The 21,187-nt window shown below is 41.4% G+C and overlaps 2 protein-coding genes across 9 annotated transcripts in view; both read right to left on the reverse strand.

The window, feature by feature from the left end:
- Positions 1 to 1,112: 1,112 nt before the first annotated feature.
- On the reverse strand, positions 1,113 to 7,617 carry MRPS10 (mitochondrial ribosomal protein S10). Its single transcript, XM_051615944.1, has 7 exons — positions 7,568 to 7,617; positions 5,664 to 5,722; positions 5,491 to 5,563; positions 3,340 to 3,479; positions 2,748 to 2,856; positions 1,579 to 1,668; positions 1,113 to 1,301 (listed from the first exon to the last, which is right to left on the reverse strand). Exons 1-7 carry the CDS (start codon positions 7,601 to 7,603, stop codon positions 1,215 to 1,217), a joined length of 594 nt encoding a protein of 197 aa, XP_051471904.1. The 5' UTR covers positions 7,604 to 7,617; the 3' UTR covers positions 1,113 to 1,214.
- A 3,596-nt stretch (positions 7,618 to 11,213) lies between these two features.
- The window catches only part of TRERF1 (transcriptional regulating factor 1), a 99,289-nt gene continuing 89,315 nt past the window's right edge, over positions 11,214 to 21,187 (reverse strand). For all 8 annotated transcript variants that reach the window (XM_051615917.1, XM_051615914.1, XM_051615915.1 and 5 more), the window contains 7 exons: positions 20,829 to 20,932; positions 19,524 to 19,599; positions 14,937 to 15,025; positions 13,997 to 14,110; positions 13,072 to 13,260; positions 12,409 to 12,617; positions 11,214 to 11,762 (listed from right to left, as the gene is read on the reverse strand). In XM_051615917.1, coding sequence (XP_051471877.1) covers positions 11,441 to 11,762; positions 12,409 to 12,617; positions 13,072 to 13,260; positions 13,997 to 14,110; positions 14,937 to 15,025; positions 19,524 to 19,599; positions 20,829 to 20,932 — 1,103 coding nt within the window. In that variant the 3' untranslated portion in view covers positions 11,214 to 11,440. The remainder of the gene's footprint in view (positions 11,763 to 12,408; positions 12,618 to 13,071; positions 13,261 to 13,996; positions 14,111 to 14,936; positions 15,026 to 19,523; positions 19,600 to 20,828; positions 20,933 to 21,187) is intronic.

The raw sequence follows: 21,187 nt of genomic DNA on the forward strand, positions 1-21,187 counted from the left end.
GCCTTAGCCTTTAAATAATGGAAAAATGTTACCAAATATTTGCTCATTGGTCTGTCTTTTCAAGTATTTCCACTTCTTTTATATGAAAAGTGTCCTAAAGTGCTCAGCCAGAGTACACCAGCAGACTAGAACTGCATACAGCAACATGCAAAGGGGCAGATGGAACCTGATTGGAGTTCAGACTAGAGGTGTCTATCCTTGAATGCTACAGATCACACGGAGATTTGAACTGGGGGGAGGGAAAGCAAAGGTTGAAGGTTTATTGTTGACTAACTTCATATATAGAAAATTCCATCTAGAAAGACAGAGAATTAGCTTAACCAAATATTTAAAAATCTCCCCTGAATGACTGACTTAGGTCAAACTCATTTGCTAGATGGGACTAATGAAGTGTCAGCCAGGGGTGAGAGCAGTAGGATTAAGAATCTGGGTTGTGATTACAGGCTGCCACTGCAGGCTGCTGGATATTGAAAGTCAAACTTTGCCACAGCATCCAGTCAAGTCTTTTGATCCATCTTTCCTTTGTAAAAAAGGTAGTGATATTGAACTGATCCTAAGGGTTTAGTTCAGTTCCACATTTTAAAACCTTTTATGACTGTGGAAATCTCAAATTTGTATTGTGATCACTGGCTTCTTCTGCTAGCAAGCAGTTACTAAGACTGGAAATGAGGCTACTAGAACTGCAGGAGCCTAGAAAAGTCTCAGTATGCCTCAGTGTCCTTTAAGACTGTGGTTTTGTCTTACTACAAGTTTGTATGTAAGCTCCATGTGCATTTGGGATTCAGTTTCTTCAAAGGAGCTGTAGTGAAAAATGTGTAACAATCTGGCACCCATAACATGAAACATTACACAAAAGTGGATGTTGCAAGTATTTCAGAATTCAGAAGCCAATTGGTATAAAAAAGAGATTAAGGACTTTTGTACATTTATTTATAAATATAAGTACACATATATATATAAATAAAAAGAAATGTTACCTTTCTACAAACATTATGGATGACCACAGTTCTTGATCACAGGGTACAGTCAAACTTCTTCACTTTACAGATGCTCAGTCTACATGTACTGGAGTTACAATCAAGAGTACTTCAATGAAACAAGAGTTTAAATCATTACTTTGCAAAATAATTTTATTTGACAGTAGAATGTCTCAGCAAATTAGGCTGACAGTAGCAAATAATTTCAGCACTACTGAAGCCAAGCACCTGAGGAGTTCATGACTTGACTTCAGTTTCTTCTTCTTGAGGTAGTGAATCCCAAACTGGTTCCTGAATGTGTTCAGGTATTTTCTCTATCTTAGTCTAAAAAGAAAGCAAAGCAACCATTTATTACACCAACTAGTTAACGTGTAACTGCTCTGCTTTATTTATTCTGGTTTGAGGTATTTATCAGATTACAAATGCCACCTAGCGGCGTTTTCAAGCAATACAGTCTCTTACTATTTGATACTTTGTAAAATGTTCCTTTTTAAACGACACACATTTTTCCTCTGCTGACTTTCTGAAACCTTCAGCAGTTATTGGTACTTGCATCAGGACCTAGTCTCATAACAGTTCATAATATGAGCTGGAAACTTACCTTTTTTACTTCCATGGCAACCCCTTCAGGTAAGTTTCGTTGAACATACTCCAAGTAAACTGCAGCAGTACTGCTTGTTAGGTATTTTAACTAAAACAGAAGCAAGGTTTTTTAAATTAACTACTATTATTAATACTTCAAAACAAATAATTAAAAAAAAAGAGTTTGCCCTAGCTTCTCCAGTTGTTGCTACAAGACTAAACATTTTGCAAGAAGGCAGCTTCCATAACACTGAACAGAGGCAGCTGAGCTGTAGGAAACTTTCAAGTAACTAGTCAATTCCCTCCCCAGAGCCGCATACACTGCCTGTGGTCACATGCATCGACTATGATGGATCTTAACACTGCATGTATCAGATTAATTAAATTACAGGTTATGCAAGACTTAGCAGCTTTTGTATACTTTCAAAGTTCAAGTTGGTTATAGATCCTGCAGCTGCAGAATTCCATTGAATTGTTATTTTCTAATTTCTTCTGGACGGCAAAAATAGCGCTTCTGGTCTGTGGGCAGCCACTTGCACTGAACGTATGTCCCATTTTGCTAAACACTGTGCAAATATACAGTAAGACACCCAGGAGCCACAACATGCTGGCAGTAAACCTTTCTTCTAAGGAAGCCAACCGCAGCTGCACTCTAAACCATACAGAAGCCTGTGTCATCAGCCACAGAGCCAGCGGTTTGTAGATGCTTCCTTTCTTGTATTTTCCCCATGCAGTTTTCGTTTGCCACATGATGTTGTAGAGGGCAGAAGTCTGCATGTTCAAAAACATCAAACTGACCAAGAACACAACACTTAGTGACTGGTAACAGCAATGACAGAGCTGCATCTCCTTCCCTTTCTGAGAAAGCTCATATCCCACCGATTCTCAGAAACGAAGAGCATAAAACATATAAAGATAACCCTCAATTCTACCTTATTTTTTAATTATTCTTTCAGCTGATAAAATGATGGTCAAAATCAGCCTTTTAATAAAAAAATTATGTATGCTGTAAAATCAGAATAACTTGCGATACCTCTGATGTACCTAGGTCAGCTGTTTTCTGCTATTCCCTGCACTCTCCTCCCCAACTCCAGTGAATATTAAGTTTGTGTTCACTCCTGAACTAACATCTATTAATATCTTTGAACTGTGCATCTAGAACTTTTTTTTTTTTTACATCTTTCTTACCTCCAAACACAAGTAATGTGTTCTCATTTCATACTGGACTCTGTGCTTCTTGTAAATGTGTACAGATTTTAAAAGTGTCAGTCGTTCTATTGACTTTGGAGGTCTATGTCTGCATAAAGCACACACAAAAAAAATACTCATTTTATATAAAGGATGCCAATACAAATTATCTGAAAGATTATGCTGAAATCCCTGTTCTTACCTGACATTTAGAAGATGTACAAGGAAGTATTAAACACTGGTACAGTTTATTATTAACCCACATGGGCATAGTTAATGCTCAGGTATTAACCAGCATTAGCTCAGTAAAGCTTAGAGCACTGACAATTGTACTCAAGAGTGCTGTCAATACCCTTCATGTAGTTAAAATGCACTTCTACTATGGCAGTGCTGACTGTAGCACTACTGCTCCTTTCTCACAATTATGATGCCATCTAAGGAGTGTTAGATTTATAATCTGAGAAAAAAAGGTCAGATGACACCTGTTTCTTGAAAAAGAAAAAAGAAAATACTTCTAAGCACAGAACCTGAATTACAGTAGATGAAATCAGAAGCACCTGATACCACATCACTCTACAGATCAGTTACTTACACTTTTTCAACAGAGATGCCAAGCTCTGTAGCTGCAAGCACTGCAAAATATTCATAGCTGTCCAACACAGCTTTATCGTGGCCTTTAACTAAAAGGGACACTCTCTTGTACAGTGTTTCTGGCTCATCTGAAATAGCAACCTGCATTTGTAAAGAAAGGACAAGAGTTAATACTTCATGTTCTCCTTAATGCATGCACTGCCTATCTTCTTAGCTTGTGCAACCCATTTGTAAAAAAGGGAAAACACCACACACTGTTAGCTGCTTATTTTAGTTTATCTGCAAGAGGCTGACAGTATTACCTTGATTGACAGTTCTCACTGTTATGAGGGAAGGCAAAAGTGTGAAGATATACCTAACTTCTGAAAATTCAGGTAAAATTTATTAAACAGAAAAGGAAAGGGAATACCAAATAAATATAAGGAGGACAACACTAGCAAAGGCAAAATTGAAACTCACTGTTAAAGCAAGTCTGGAGCAGCAGTATTTCTGTTTTAAGTAACAGTGTGAGAATACCTGAAATTCTCAGACTTGGCTTGGGTATGGACAGTAACTAGAACATTATGGACAGCAGCCAGAACTCCCTCTTTACTAAGTCAGTTAGAAGGCTACTTTAAACAGAGTAGACTTCCCCAGGTGTATTATCTTTTCTGTTTGTCCAGGTACAAGTTTTTGACTTTCAGTTGCAAATATATGAGTTTTAGTTAGAGCTTCAATTTCTGATGGCCTGGACTCACTGATAATTTGAAGAACCTTGACTTGTCCAGGAACCACTAATTTTCCCACAGGTTCACTCCCAGGCAATTTAGCACATTACATTCAGCAGGTACCAGAAATGTCAGGAAAGCTGGGTCTGCACTGTGGTTCTAATATTGCCTCTATGATTTTGGCTTGCTTGCATCTATTATACAGATTCAGCACATGTTCCTGAAGTCCTAGTCAAAACCAAGGTGTTCAGATTCTAAAAGCAAGATATCCACCACATGCCTTCATTAACTTTCCACCTTCTCAGCCCTGGACTCCCAGCTTCCAAGCCAGAGACAATGGCCTTCAGCTCACTAAGCTGCTGCAGGTGCTGAACTGAATTGAGAGCTGGCTGTGTGACAGAACTCAGGAAGTTATGATCAATGGAGCAGGGTCAAGTTGGAGGCCTGTAACCAGCGGTGTCCCTCAGGGGTCAATACTTGGTCCAGTCTTGTTCAACGTATTCATCAATGACCTGGACGAGGGGATAGAGTGTATCCTCAGCAAGTTTGCTGATGATACCAAACTGGGAGGGGTGGCTGACACTCCAGAGGGCTGTGCTGCCATCCAGCGTGACCTGGGCAAGCTGGAGAGATGGGCAGAGAAGAACCTAATGAGGTTCAACAAGGGCAAGTGTAGGGTCCTGCAGCTTGGGAGGAAGAACCCCATGCACCAATACAGGTTAGGGGTGGACCTGCTGAAAGCAATTCTGAGGGGAAGGATCTGGGAGTCCTGATAGATAGTAAATTACCCATGAGCCAGCAATGTGCCCTTAAGGCCAAGAAGGCAAATGGAATCCTGGGATGCATAAGGAACAGTGTGGCCAGTAGGTCCAGAGAGGTCATTCTCCCCCTCTGCTCTGCCCTGGTGAGGCCACATCCAGAATACTGCATCCAGTTCTGGGATCCCCAGTTCAAGAGAGACAGGGAACTATGCAAGAGAGTCCAGTGGAGGGCAACAAAGATGACTGGGGGACTGGAGCATCTCCCTTATGAGGAAAGGCTGAGGGAGCTGGGACTCTTTAGCCTGGAGAAGAGAAGGCTGAGGGGAGAACTTATTAATGCCTACAAGTATCTAAAGGGTGGGTGCAAGGAGGATGGAGCCAGACTCTCTTCAGTAGTTCCCAGTGACAGGACAAGGGGCAACAAGCACAAGGTGGAACATAGGAAGTTACATTTAAATATGAGGAAAATCTTGTTTATGGTGATGGTGACAGAGCACTGGGACAGGCTGCCCAGGGAGGTGGTGGAGTCTCCTTCTCTGGAGATATTCAAGACCCACCTGGATGCAGTCCTGAGTGATGTGCTCAGGGGGATCCTGTGTTAGAGGGGGAGTTGGACTAGACGATCTCTAGAGGTGCCTTCCAACTCTGACAGTTCTGTGATTCTGCGAATCCTGTAAAACTTACCAAAGGATTAGTCTTAGGCTCCAGTGTATCAACATGGGACCCAGCCAGCCGCACTCCCAGCAAGTTGGTGTTTCTACAAATTGGTTATTGGGAAAGCATAGTTATCAAAGGTAGATTTATTTTTTTTTTAAGGAGTGTGGAGACATGGAAAGAAGAAGGGCCTTTATACTTACGGGAGAAAACATTGCTTTTGCAAAATTCTGCTTGCATAACTGACAGGAGAAGCTGATACCTGTTTAAAAGAAATGGGTTATGGGGTTTTATTCCCCAAACAAGAAAGCAGCCAGTTAAAACAGCTGTATTACAGTTCACTTTTTTGCATATCAGAGCATAACACATTCCTAGGCATTAATCTGCCAAACCAGAAAGTTTGCTCTATTGGAAAAAAACAGGAGCATGGAAATGTATTTTGGCATACAATACAACCTAAAAAAAGGAACACGTTACAGGAACAATATAACAGTATGCACCAGGCACCTGAATAGCAATCACAAAGCACTTTTTTTTTTTTAAGCAGAAAATTGTACTTTACATAGTATCAGACATCATTCCTATATATGATATTATGTTCTCTTTAGTTTTGCTTCCATAGTACAATATATATTAGTTTTGTCAAGTCACAATCCTAATTACTTTTGTAAAAGCAATTGTAAACAGTATCCTCTAAATGCTGAAATTCAACTTCTAAACTTAACTGGAAGTTTCCCATTTTTCATCAAAAATTTCCTTGTGATTTTGACTGTTTTTTTGAAGAGAACATTTAAAAAAAAAATACTTCTAAGAAGTAAATGAACAATATTTTGTGGCTTGTAGCTTTCCTTCACTAATTTTCAATTCAGCAAAGGCCCAGACTACTCGAGGGCAGGGGGTGAAAAAGGAACCAGAACTCTCACTTGCTTAAGAAAAAACCCAGGGCTGCAGCAGAGTGGTGAAGCAAAATTAGCTACTTATCCAGCCCCTTGATACTCTTATTTAACAAGTGTTAGAGTAGTAGCTTTAAGAGAAGACAGATACCCCACACATCATCTATGGAGGTGACTGTACAATCACAACATAAGAAAACAGCCAGAATCGACACTTTCCCAGGTAATCTTAATATAGTCACAGAAATGCATAACTAGCTATATGATGCTACTAGGTCCCTAACCTTCTCCAGTTAAGTGCACAACACAATAAGCAACTTTGGGAGCACTGAGTATTTGCCACTATAGTTGGTGACGGTTCAGAATGTTTCAAAGCTCGGGTTGGGAACTACTTGAGGCTTAATACCTACAATTAAATTGTCTTGATCTTTGCACCTCAAGTCAGGATCCCTTTCATTCAAAGCCAAGTACACTAACGTCATCACCTGACATCACTTCAGGGAACACACAGGCCCATGAGCATAAAAGGGCACTCTGCAAATTTTGACAAAATGGTACGTCGAGTACCCCAGGTAGCAAATATGGCATTTGGCAGGCAGTAAAATACATTTTAACAGCTTCCTTTGTTCTCTGATTTAAATATACTTCATGTGTTCCCGCTAACAGCCATCACGGGAGGTGGGAAAGACACTCAGACTGCAGTGTAACAGAATACTATTTCCTCCGTGCACCCAGGTCTTGCACAAAACTAGCTTCTCTCCTAATGCAAAATATCCTTCATTTTGTTTGGCCGAGAGACCCTGAAGAAGTCGGGAAGAGACCGATGCCCGGAAGGTAGGCAAGTCCAGAACACAGCACACAGGGAGGAGAGTTCAGGTTTTCAGAAAACGAACAGGAAACTTCCCAAGATCAAACGTTCTCAACTTGAGAGAAACCAGTCATTCTTTAGACGTCAAAAACAGCAGAACACATAGGTAAGGATTAGGTTTAAGATTAGGAACAGGCTGGGCACAAGACCCCCGAATCCCAAGCCCTCTCTTCTCCATCATCCTTTCCAGGCAGAGAGCAGTCCCTGCAAAAAACCCGCCGCTCGCACAGCGCTGCCCGCAGGGACGCTGCCCCGGCTGCTTCTTCCCTCCCCGCTCAGGCGCGAAGACGCAAGGCAGAGAAAGAGAAAGGGCCTCGCCCCTCCGCGCTGCCGCCACACTCCCCACCTGCCAGAGCCGCCGCCACAGCCCCCGCGCCGCCATCTTGTCTCCGCCCACCCCAGCGCGCAGGACGGAAGCAGCAGAGCGGCTTCCTCCGCCTTCCCGGCCAGGGACGGGCGCCCCTGCCGCCACGGCGGACCGAGCTACCCCTCCAGGGCCGCGCCGGCGGGGCGGGGAGACGAGTGGGGAGGCCGGACGGAGCCATCCGAGCTCCCCCTTCGTCTCCCCGCCCCCGGCCCTGCCCGCCCCCCCGGGCGTTGCGCCGCGGAGGGGCCCCCGCCATCTTCCCGCCAACCGCCACTGCGCGCGCCCCGCCGGCAGAGCCGGGCTGCCCTCCTGCCCGGCCGGGGGCGGGAAGGGCGCCTGGATCCAGCCCCAGGCAGCGCCGCCGACATGCAGGTTCTTGCTGTTAGTATTAGTATTAGTGTTCCCCCTCCCCCGCCTCTGAAGGTGAAATATTAAGGAGGTTTCTTCAGCTTCCCCACCCCCACCCCCACAGAACGCTTTTTACCGCATCTCGTTCTTACCAAGAATCCTTGCGTCCCCCCAACTGTATTAATAGGTGAACACGTACTTCTTTTTTTCACTTTTTTTTTTTCTTTTTCTTTTTTTTTTTTTTTCAGGAATCCTTTGGAAAAAAAAAACCAACCAACAACAACACTACACATCGAACTTAATTTTCAACCTTCAACCCCTCTTAAAAACACTTAAAAAAAAAAGTATATAACCCAGCCCACTGTTTTCCCAAAGTGTAAAAATGACCAGAGATATCACAGAAACCCCCTTTTTTTTTAACACATATAATAGCAGTTAATATTATCACACAGGTCCTGATCAGTACCAAACATTTTAAACGGGGGGAATAAACAAACACTAGTCCGTTCCACTAAGCCATCCTGACTCACACACATCCGGGTAGGTGGTAACCTGAAATTAAGATGCGTGCAAAGCAAATGCTAAGAGTAGGAACCTGAAACCAGCATAGATCACAAATGTATATATTTTTTTTTTATTTTGTCACTTCCTCTGCCACCTAAAATTACAGTCTGGCTTTTTTACACTAAAGCGCCTAAAATATGTACAACCATCTTCTAATAAAATAACAGTTAAATATAGAAAATAAGATTTTTCTCATAAAATATGTTTTCTGTATGTACAGGTTTTATCAAAGAGGACCAAGTTCAACAGAGAACATTTTTCCATCATCAACCATCAGCAAGAGAACAACCTTTCTGAAATAAAACTATGTACAAATAGGCAGAACAACATCTGTTTAATGTCAACCAATGCAACAATAATAATGAAGTCAATGTTTGAAGCCCAAATGGTATACTCTCTAAGAAACGTTCATTTCTTTTTGTCCTTTATGAATAACGTCTTTGGTTACTGTTGTTCTATTATCTTCTTGGCTGCACGATAAAACAGCACCCAATTAATGTTACAGAGCCAGGCATATATATGTGTATATTTATTTATATACCCTAGGCTTAACACAGATACCTGTCCAGTTGTTGCTAGAAAAGTTCCACTGTAGATTCTTCAATATAGAGCTGCTCCTCAGAATCAAGCCCACAAGTTTCTCCAGTATTTCACTCCGTTCTTCAAGCAGAACTCTCACTAACTTCAATTATCACTTTGCTTAAACACTCAGGTTTTTTCCCACCATTACGAGGGGAGTCTGAAAACATCTTTCCATTTTTCCATGTAGCAGAAAGGTCCTTACAAGTTCAAAACGATACAAGTTTGGAAGAGAACGAGTAGACTCTTCTGGGTTTTTCTAACACAGCGTCCTAAAAACCAAAACACGTTACCCCTCACAAAAGCCTCCGCTTCGCAAACCACCACAACCTGCACAACCTACAGAATGTATTATCAGTGGATCTTGTTGGCAGCACACAGCTGAACACCTGGGCTGCTGAGCCTGGGTTGCACGGCCCCTGCACGAGTAACACGTCACAGCACAGACAGGAACTGATGGGGAGCATGCTGACTGGCAGGCTGGGAAAGGTGGCTGCTGCCCGACCTCCTGAAACTCACAGGTACAGTAATTGAGAACATCATCCCTTAAGCAGCAGAGGGAGTGAAATTCCTCTCGCCGGTCAAAACCAACTAAAAAAAAGCCTCTGGAGTAACCCCCAAAACCACTAAAACCAACCACGTGAGCAGGAACGTCACTTATCTGAAACTGAGAAGTGATTCCCATTCTCTAGTATCAGAACATTCAAACATTTGACCTTCAGGAGAAACTTCAGGCCATTTGGCTTCACGTATTTGGCTTTGACAGAGAAGGCACCTCTCTGCCAATGAGTCCCACCGGCTCTGAACTTGTGTGGTCCAGTACTGCTGTACAAAAGTGCCACATTTTACCCTCATTTTGCATAGTTACACAAGGAAGAAAGACAGTAGAAAATAAGATCCATCATCTCTCAGATTCTGCTTAATAAGTTAGGAATGTGGCAAAAAACCCCCAACAAACCAAACCCAACCCATGAAAAAACCCAAACAACCCTGAAATCTGGAAGATCTGAAATCAGTCTTATAAAATCTTTTATAAAGTTATCAATACTCTTCTACTGTGCAAAATTCACAAGAAAGTCAGTGCTGCTACCTGCAAAAGCTCTGAAGTCAATATTCATATTCTGTAGGTAAAGGTCCACTCAACCTAACTCCAATCCTTCCTTAATTCTTTCATTCTGTAAGGTACATTTCTTTTAAGATCCTATTTACTTAGAGAATCAAATTTCTGTAAGCGGTTTTAGGCATGTAGATCTGAACCTAAGGAAGGAGAAACAGTAATTAAACACCACTGGCAACTCACCTTTGCAGTATGTTTTACTAAAGAAACAACATCTGAATTTGATGCAACGAGGATGGGAAAATGGCACAAGAATAACATTTCATGCCTACAAGTAACATGTGCTGAAGGCATATACTCCATCAATCTTTGTTCCTTGGTTAGGAGCATTTCCCTGTATTTGCCTGGTGAGAGAGCCAAGCTCCTGCACTGCTTGAGCATCCACTCTCCTAAAACCACCCAGATGGCTATTCAACAGTGTGATTTACTGTCACAGCAAAATACACTTCCAGTGCAATCTGATTACCAAGGCAGCATTCCTGATTCAGTGTTCTCATCAGATGAGAAGAACCACAGTACAATCATCTTCCTTCTCCAATCCTTGAATCAGGTAATTTCAAAATCAGTAGATCAAAACCTTGCTAAAATGGAAGCCCTAAAACATACAGTGTAACCGATGCTTTTGCAAACTGCCTAACATATATGCATTAAGGCCAGACAAAACCGAAAAACTGCTGCAATACTACAGATGGTACAGTCACTCCTGTAGTTATTTCACAGTTAAATAAGGTTGTTTTTTTCCCTTCACCTCCCTTAAAATGACAGCTCAATCTCCTTAACAGAGATGACCTCTATCCTCTAGAAGATTCTGCAAGTGATCCAGAATAGGCAAAAAAACATGTTCCATTAGACGTGTGTGAAGATCATTCTTGTAATTGGGGTACAATGAACCTTGGAAGAGTTAAAAGACTGAAGATCCTACTGGGAACATCTGGAGGGAAGTGATAGCAGAACCATGAACTTCTGTTATTAGTGGTCTTGGAAGTTATTAGCAAAATGAGCCCAGATAAAAACACCTTATAAGAATATTTGTACCAATTATTTATTTTTTCCCCCAAAACACAAATTAATAAAAAAAAGGAAAAAAGCAGATTTCTTTTTTTTTTTTTTTTCTAGACCTGGATAAAAGAACTGTAATTTTCAACAGGTAGTTTACAATCAGTGGGGAATGAACGAGCAGTCCAGGTTTCCTGATTGATCCATTCAGGGTATGCTCAGTAGCTGTCTTTTTGAAACAACTTTATTTACAACTCAGCATCATCCTGCAGTAGATCTGCATCTTCATCATCCAATAGAAGGTCAGCATCCATGACTTCGTTCTCTTCCATGACATCACCCAGCTCCTGAACAACATCACCATCAACGTCACTGACATTCTCAACATGTTTAACCAAACCCATGTGATCCAGAGGGATCAAACTACGCCCGACTGGCCCAGTAGTTCTTGCAATAGTGGCTGCCATTTCTGCTGCTACAGCAGCTTTCTGAGCCTTCTGCCTTTGCTGTTCTTCTTGTTGTCTGTGAGTCTTCATATGTGCATTGCGACTTTTGATTTTGAAAAACACCCTAAAGTTTAAAGGGGAAAAAAAGAAAATCATATAAGAATGCATTGCTTTTGATGTAGTGAGCCAAGAAAGACTCAACAACCTATCAGTACATTTGCTTCCCTGTCCTGAAATAGAAGTCAGTGAAGCCTGAAATGCCACGGTGTGAATTTCAGGGACAGACTACCAGATTTATACATCCTGACAGCATCAAAATGGCCTACTCAGACTCTGCTGGCGATACTTTGTAGCTCCCATGGTTGCACATCCTAATTCTCCCTGTGTTCAGTTTCACTACAGTCTTGCACAACAGGGGAAAACATGAAGGAATCCCAGCCTAGGATGGACAGACTCAAACACAGAAACACAGAAAAAGTTGTCCACTGTAACATGCATGTCTGTGATGAAGCAAGAAGCTGTACTGTCAGATGTAGAAATTCTAACAGGTAAACGGATTCAGGAAAAATGGAGTAACTACTGCAGGGGAAGTGTCCAAAATGTCATGCAAAGCAACCTTTGAAGGTTTTGGTAAGAGGACATGTAATCTAAGGGGAAACTCTTATTTCGAGACCACTGGAGCAAAATAAAAGAGTTTTTCACAACACTATTAACCTGGAATACAAACAGGTAGTTGTGATGAGATGCTGCAGACAGCCATATGCACTTACCTGCCACACTCCTTGCATGGAAAAATTGTTGTTGGGTCGGTCTCACCACTTGTTGTGCTGTGGGCAGGTGAGCTCTTGATGGAGCAGTAACCACTCTGCGTACCAGATTTCTGCTTAGTGCCTGGAATGGTGCATCGCGTCTTGGTCACCTGATTCGTACCTCCGTGAATGCGAGCGTGGCCATTGAGCGCTTGTCGGGAACTGAAAACCTGATGGGGGAGTCGGGTAGAGGGGAGAAACAAAGGAAAATCAAGAAATACTGCCCTGGGACAGAAACTGCAGAAAGAAGTATGATGACTGCTTATCACAATGTACATGTCTTCACATGCCTCAACAATCCCTCAGCTAGCGTTAAACCAACTTGCGTCACAAGGAAACAAACAAGTGAGATATCCTATTACTACAGCTCTGAAACAAAAAGATAGTCAGAGCTGTCACCCCATAGTATTTCTAATCACTACAACATCTCAGGATTACATTTTATGGACAGATCAGCATTTTGCCTGTCTGTCTGGTGTGGGAATTAAAAACAGACAAAAATACTTGTTTGAAGATATTCAGGAGGTATCACTGGCCAGGAATAGCCTAAAACTCTGATTTCCAAAATCACAATCCACTAGCATATGACCTCAGCTGCTATTAAGAGACAGCAAACAGACTTACAGCGCCACAGTTTGGCATTTCACAGATGAAGGAGGATGAAGAAAGTGAAAGACTCTGAAAGGCAGGCAGATCTATAGGTCCAACAAGAGGAATAGCGGGTGGGTCAGGAGACTTCTGCATTTCTCTTTCTTCCTTTCTATCATCTTCGATCTCCTCATCTTCCTCTAACACTTCCTCTTCTCCACTTGTCTGAAATAGACAGTACACTTAAGAAATACTAGAAATATGGTCAAAGACAGCACTGGAGAACAGTATATAGACAGTACTGGAACAGCATGCTGCTTAGTCAAGCCTGCTTCCAGGTTTCAGTATTTTTTCCCATTCTGAATGAACTTGTGGTCTTCCTGGAACTACCACCACTTAAAGGACAAGCTGCTGCAGCTGATGAAGCTTCACTGCAGTGCTCAAAACACTCTCCAGAGTGTTACAGAGCTATGGCTCCAAGAGTCTCCAGATGCCAAGGCACAATACTCTCCCTCAACAGTTAGAATAGTAATGTACAGTATATTCATAGTCAAATTAAATTAATTACTTAGAAACAACAACAACCCAAAACTCTTAAAGACTACTTGTAATACAGACCTTGCACACACATAGTTGTACTGCTAGTCTGTGTAAATGGTATTTGTGCTACAATTTAGAGGAGCCTTTAAGAGCACACACACAGGCACAGGAATAATTTACAGAGGTTTACTTGCTTCAGCAGCTAATTGCTGGACTAGAGTTAGATAATGCACTAGTCAAAAGACTTTTTTATTCCACACAAAATCTTGGAGTAGCTGAGGTCAAAGAATTATCATACAGATAATAATTTAGAATTAGAGAACAGTTTTGGTTTGGAAGAGACCTACGTCTCGTAGTTCAATCTCCTCCACAAAACAGGACAAACAATAACTACCGGATGTTAAACTGCTTCTAGACTTACCAGACATTCCTCTCGTTTCTTCTCTAAACGTGTTCTGTGTTTCCGTCCCAAACGCAAGATTTTCTTCCAGGTATAGTAGTATTCCACACATTGTGCAACCGTCTTAGACTTAACCTGTAGTTAAGCAATTGCAGAAATAGTCCAATCTCCATTTTTTGCTTTCATTCAACAAATTTTTAGTATATTCCAGGAGGCAGGCTTAATTTCTCAAATGTTCAAATGGAGACAAAAAGACAGTTTGACTACAATAGGAATAGTTGTATAGACTGATTTTTTAAAGTTGTTTTTCAGTCAGATTTGTGTTGACTAACACGGCACATTTTTCTGGGGTTCTCTAGACTATAGTCAGAAAAGAACTGAGAATATACTTTCATAGCTCAAGTGTACAACACCACTGAGGAATCTAGGAAGTAAGACTTGGTTCCCATAAACCCAGATGTTTTTCAACATTTGAGCTAACAACTGAGGCATTGTGCCTTGAGATGCATACACACTGTCCTTTGTGCTGCGTGGAAAACATGAATATTAAGCCTGAACATGTTCCCTCTTCATTAACAGGTTTCAACCCTTTCTGTTGCAAGGCTCAATTCCAGTGACTCAGATACCTTTGAACAAACTGACAGAGAACACCAAGATGGTAGTGGAGCACCACATTTGTCCCATATGTGGAATGCTATGACTTGCCTTCCAGGTGTGGAAACTTTAACATACAATAACAGGAGGAACAGATTTTATTTATTTACTTTTAACTGTTTTTTACTGGTGCTGCTGCAGTTGCACACATAGGTACACCAAATGGAACATAGCACTCCTAAAGGCATTCTTATAACCACTGCTGGCTCCATGCCTGCAGTAAGCTGGTCTGGCACTGGACAGAAAAGGAAGGGGAAGAGAATGCAGCAAATGGGAAAAACAACTGACCGAACAGAAATAACCTTACCATTTTCTGTACAAATATGAAATCTTTGCTGTAGGTGGATAATGCCTCTTTGAACAGCCTCCTTTCTTGATGCGTCCATTTGTCAGATCCTTAAAAAAAGAGTGAATTAATTTTAAGTGATAAAAACCCACCCCCTTTATGTTGATGTAGGGGTGGGGAACCTCAACCACATGCCAGAAGATTGCTGCTACCCAAATACAAATACAGTTGTGCTGACTCAGATCTTGAGTCCATCTAACCCATACTCGGTCTCCAGCAGTGGTCACAGGCAGTTGCCTAGGAAACAGCAGCAAGCAAATCTAATGCCTCTCCCTAATTCTTCCTAGCCTCTGACCGTTTTCGGCACAGAGGACTTCCTCAGTCTGTTGCAGCTTGCTTATTTAGTAACGATCCTTGTAAGTGCTGACCCACTCTTCCTTTCAACCAGTTAAACTTCTTGCACCCAAACCATCTTTTGCCAAGCAGTTTCACAGATCAGTGGACGCTCCACTTGAAGAGCCACCTCCATTTATTTCCTGGCTCCCAGTGGTTTCACAGAATGATCCTACATTCTTCAAATCTCAACCACCATCCCCATGCTATTCAGGACTGCATGTCCTTTCAGTCACTCCCACACCTTTGATGACTGCTGCTGTCCCTCTTTGAAATTTTTTCAGTTCTAAAACTTTCCTACAGAGATGAAGACACTAGAAAGGCACATAACAGTCAACATATAAGCAATCCACAGACTTGCACAGTGGTATCACCATGTTCTCTATCCTCTTAATATTTGACTGGAGGCTTTTTTAGCTCATGTAAAATAGAGAGCTGATGCTTTCACAGAACTAGCATTATAATCCCAAGGTCTCAGTCTAAGTGAGAAGTATCACCACAGAGCTCATAATTTTATACGTAAGGCTTGTATTGCTTATTACCCTCTATATGCCACTTTACATTCAGCTACAGAAAAGTTCATCTCTAATTTTGTTCTCCAGGCTGCAGCTCTTCTAAGGCCCTTTTGCAGCTCTTCATTTGCATGGCTTGAGGTAAGACACTTAAATATTCTGTGATAGAAGTCAAAATTTGATAGAGGTTGCAGCAATGTGCAATACACACAAAGTGCTTTCTGATCGTTTAATCAAAGTTTTATATACAACTTTCAAATATTGGTATTCTGTGTTTGCTGTCTAACTGCCCATGAAAACGTGAAATCAACATTTCAATTGAAATGAATTGGTGCCTCCTCAGTATTGGTCAAACAGAAGTAACACAGGATTGTTCCACCGCATCAAAGCAGTGCCCTGTTTGTAAGAGTAGGCAACATCACATACACTAAAGAAATCCTTAATACTCTTCTTAATGGTACCATTCTCCATAGAAATGCTTGCCTCTGTACTGAATTCAATTAACTTGGGCTTGCCACCATGCATGGTATTGAATTCTACAAGTGACTTATGTCTATTAAAATACATCTATTTCGATTTTTTTTTTATTAACTGCAAATGTTTTGCTTTTCAGTCTCCACTCCCAGGGTCACAAGCTTAGGGCAGGTATCTCACCACTCCATCATATGCTGAAAACTACAAAATTAACTTTTCTGTAACCCATTTTCTACAGGCTTTTCCAGTACTGGATATAAGCATGCATTAGTTATTTCCACAGAGATTTACACTAACACTCTCTTAAGCATCAGAGAAAGGCACTGGCTTCAAGCCATGAGTTTTATTTATTCTGTTGTCACCCACAGATCTTTTTGCCTTGCCATCTTTCCCACCTGAACCAGCATCATTCCCTTCTTACACAACTTGCCAGTCATTTGCATTTACCCTTCCTTTGGGCAGGGGTAAATGCACTGAGTCAGTCCAGGACCCTACACTACTATGCCAAAGTATAACTTCTAAAAGCTTGAACACCACCAAAGGAGGTATCTTAGTTTTCAGCAAACCTCTCTAGTCATGCTCTCCTGCCTCTGCCCCACCCTCCTGAAAATATATTAATAACAATAATAATAAAGAATTCAATTCCATGAACTAATTTTATTGTACACCTATGGAGAATTCAGGCCTTACAGAGTTTCCCCAATAGCCGTGGTATTAGCAGAGACCCTTATAAGATTATGCGGGTTAATTGGAAGTAACCTAATTAATAGAATAAATCCTGTGTAGGAAAAGAAACAGAAGAAAAGCTGTTTTTAACTCTGGTTGCTGGGAAACCACTTTTGCTCTTGTTAGCTTGAGGGAGATACAGAGAACGTGTATAGAGAGATATCTGCAATGCAGCAAGAATTTTGGACTTTGGAATACGGAGATCAAATTTTAAAGCTGATCTGTTTAGACATGTATTATACATTTTGCTTCATCTGCATATCATTTTTGCACTGCTTAACTGACAATAAATACCTTCAACAAAGTTTGGGAGTTTGGGTCCAGTCTGTGGTCTTCAAGGGGGCTACACCTACATCCAGGGAGCCCCCCTGAGAGGTGGTTCAAATCCATTATCTACAGCATATTTTGGGTCTGATCCATACCACATCACAGTATGTACAGTAAGTTTTCTGACTGCCTGGAGCACATTACTTAAGACATCATCTCTCCTGCAAGTCTCACTGCAGGAGAACTTCAGACCTGAGACACTTCACTGTTCAAAGGATAACAATTCAAGTGTTTGCAACGGCCCTCCTCTTCTATTAGTTACATATTCCCTTTCTTTTTCCTAAAACACCATCCTGACAGATGGCAAAGCATTAGAATGGAGAGATCAGGGTGTACTTCCAAGGAGTCTTGGGTCAGCACGCCCAGCTCTCTTGGCACACAACAGAGAAGCCTGAAGTTTCACAACTTGCATCCCCCATGAGTCAACAGGTTTCAAAGGTGAGCTACTCACTTCTACCCTCATTTGAGTGCAATGCTAAGGATGAGTTTGGGTATTTATGTTAGTGGTATCACTTAATCTCATGATGTGGCAGTGCCTGAGAGCTGTGATTTCTGAGTATGGAGCAGAAAGCCCAAGGAGTTAACTCAAACAAATGCCACTTGAAGCTATTAATGCACTAGATTGTGAGAAATTCCCATACGCCTTGAGTGGCTGATTATCAACCACAAATAAACTATTATTCAAGAGCTGCTGCATGGTGCTGGACGAGTGGCTGTCAATGTAAGTTGCAATCACATGTTGCATTCAAGAGCATTAGTAAGTAATGCTTTGTCTTGTTATTTTACAGTACTTAAATCCAGACTGGTGAGATTTTTGTTTCATGCTGTGATAAGCAGAATGAGACTTTCTTTCCTGCTTAAGAAATGGGAATACACTCATGTCTACAGGTCTCAGTGCTAGTTAACAAGGATTAATGTCATCTCACATAAAGATTAAACAAAACAATCTCTCCTGGCTCCTCCCTGCATTGCAATAAAACACTTCTTGAAACTACTGTGAAGTTGCTTCAGTGAAAATTGTTCCTCCTCCTCTGTCACACAGGCAGAAATTTCTTATCTGCTCTGCTAATAAAATCTCTCACTGAGGATGAGGCTCCTGGGTTACTTCCTCATCTTCCTGCTCTTATGCCCTGGACTGTCTCACACATATGATTTGGGGTTATCTCTGCAGACAAGAGACCCTGGTCAACATTCTTGGCTGACATCCTCCTCCATCTACCCCCACGTCCACCCTCTGGACTGCAAAAGAGCTGTTATCAAAGGCACTACGCATCTCCTCCAGCCAGGACTGAAAACCCGATCTCCAAATTTATTCACTCGCATTATCAGTTGCCATCAAACATTTCTGGTTCTTGTTCTCAGGCCAAGCGGTTAAGGAGTTGCTTTACAAAAGAGTCCTTGTTACTTGGGAATCCTTCCAGTGAGCTGGTACAGTCAGGAAGCACCTTGCTTCTAAATTTACGTGGCATGATGACTGTAACTGGACATCAGTATATGACCCTGGACATTGTGATTGATTGACTGACCACCAGAAGATTTGTGACTTGTTTTCTATTGAGCTTAAGCTCAATAGAATAGCTTTGGTGTTTTTGTTTGTTTGGTTGTTGTTGTTGTTGGTTTTTTGTTTTGGTTTGTTTGTTGGGTGGGGTTTTTTTTGCTAGATCCATGCAAAGAGTGGCTCTGTACTCAGTACTAAGACATTAGTGAGAGTTACAGCACTGCCTCTTTGGAAGGATGCTCATGATTATCATCTTTATTTATCATGCACCATCATCTCAGGAAAGGAGGGCACAATGGCAGACATTTACATACCAGAAAATTAAGACTTTACTGGTAGTAAATTATAATCTATGAATATAAGCAATTTTAAAAGGAGAAAAATTTAAATTTAGCTTTAAAAAAGGAAAAAATTACTCAAGCCAGTCTTAAATCTGTAGAACCCTGCTCAGCAACATGGATGTAGAGTTTCTGTACATCACCAGTCAGGTGAAAAACTGTGACACTTGTAACAAAAGGCTCCAGAAGTACCACTCTGCAGTGTCCACATCACCTCTCTATTAGAGGCTGCCATCCCTGCAGCAGACAGCAGAGAGTGCAGCATGATCCCATGCTCCAGCCAGGGATGTCAGCCTTGGACTCTGTAAACAGCAGACACAGAAGTGGCCAGGAAACCTACCAGCATAGTGGTAATTTGCCAAAGGATGACACTTCAACCTCACTGGCTTTCTCAACAGCAGCTTCTCAAGAGCAACCTAAATGGAAAAGCAGGGTAAAAAAACAATTAGCAAATGAAGTCAGTTGCCTCATACAACTGTGTTATTTAGAAGACTATCTGGTATGAGGATATGAATTAATTTCCTTTCTTTTTTCTTTTCTGTCATACAAAATCATATCAAATTACTCCAAGGCCCATTAACACTGTACCTCACATAAAAGCACCTAATGGACACCTGTCCAGCTTTAATCAGCACAAATGTGGCTATTACTTCACAACTTCAAGCTCTTCCCTCCCTTCCGAATGCCACATAAAAATATGTTTATAGTTTTTTATTTGATAGTGTTAATTAATACTAATATTTAATGGTTGGTTTGACAGCATTAATATTTATAGTATGAAGTCTTAGAATATCACTTCAGGTCAACATCTGTCAGGAATGACAGCAAGTACAGCTAATCCTCCTTTGGATCAGGGAGACAGATGATTTGTGGATCCCTAAAATGTTTGCCCTGACAGTGCAGAGCCCCCAGTATAGCAAATTCCATGGCCTGAGAGTTAAGTTCAGGCACCTGCCTCAGATGGCTCAGGTAGAGGCTACACAGAGCTTATGGAAACTGGGAAGCAAGCTACAAAACCCTGCATTAGACAATCCTTGGAGACATATTCCCGCCTGGTATTCTGCTGCATTTTGTTTTACATTGGCTTTCCAGGAACTGGAAACTGGTGCAGGGCCTTGCCTTTCCCTAACACAGGGAAATAGTTAATAACATTTCCATCACTAAACTAATGCAAATATTTGAAATGCATTATTTATATGAGAACTGTGTGCAATTACCTCACAGTTCTGAACAAGTAAGTAGATGTGATTGCTGCTACCAAAAAAAAAAAAAAAAAAAAAAGAGAAGGGTTTTTATAAGGGTTGGAAGAGGACTACGCTTCCTATGACCAAATATAAAGCTTGTGAAATATCAGGGCTGGAGCAAGCACTGGGAGACATTCAAAGCCCTAAGGCTATAAACTAAGTAATCTTATCTATATGAAATATACAGTAAGCCTTCAGAGAGGCACTGCTTTGAAATTTAAATTTATCAAAGAATGAAAGGGAAAAGTCATTCCCCAAAAATGTTACAGGATGTTTAAAGCATCACTGCTAATCAATCAGAAATATCTTTTTTATATAACCATAGCTAAATCCATTTAATAAAGCATGCTAATTTATCTGCAGAAGAGGATCATATCTCCCCATTCAGCTTCTTATCTTACCATAATATCTCCTTTTGCCTCAAAGAGAGAGTGCAAAGCGTATTCTGAGTTAGTGCCTCCACCAGGTAACACACTGGAACAGCTCATATTTAAAAGGTCTTCCACTGTCGGAAAACAAGTCAACATTTTACTGCAAATAAAGTAGCCTGCCAGTCAAACACCTAGAGCCAAGGATTCTGTAATACCACTGAAAGACAATGTAGTTCAGGGCTACAGCTTTCATACTCTCTCCCCCCAGCACCCCATCTCCTGGTTTTAGGATCACTCACTGAAGAGGGGATGTGATGGGATTTGCAGAGTGCATCCTTGGGATGGGACAGGGTATTGCAGAGCCAGAGATCTGGCAGTGAGGCTTGCAC

The sequence above is a fragment of the Apus apus genome, chromosome 3, assembly GCF_020740795.1.
Source record: "Apus apus isolate bApuApu2 chromosome 3, bApuApu2.pri.cur, whole genome shotgun sequence".
NCBI classification, from domain to species: domain Eukaryota; kingdom Metazoa; phylum Chordata; class Aves; order Apodiformes; family Apodidae; genus Apus; species Apus apus.

Excerpts from the sequence above, each read along its gene's own strand:
- MRPS10 (XM_051615944.1), bottom strand. The coding sequence starts at position 7,603 with ATGGCGGCGCGGGGGCTGTGGCGGCGGCTCTGGCAG. Across the intron at positions 2,857-3,339 it reads GGCATCTCTGTTGAAAAAGT|ACATAGACCTCCAAAGTCAA; the intron begins GTAAGTAACTGA and ends TGCTTTATGCAG. Across the intron at positions 1,302-1,578 it reads TTGCCATGGAAGTAAAAAAG|ACTAAGATAGAGAAAATACC; the intron begins GTAAGTTTCCAG and ends CTTTCTTTTTAG.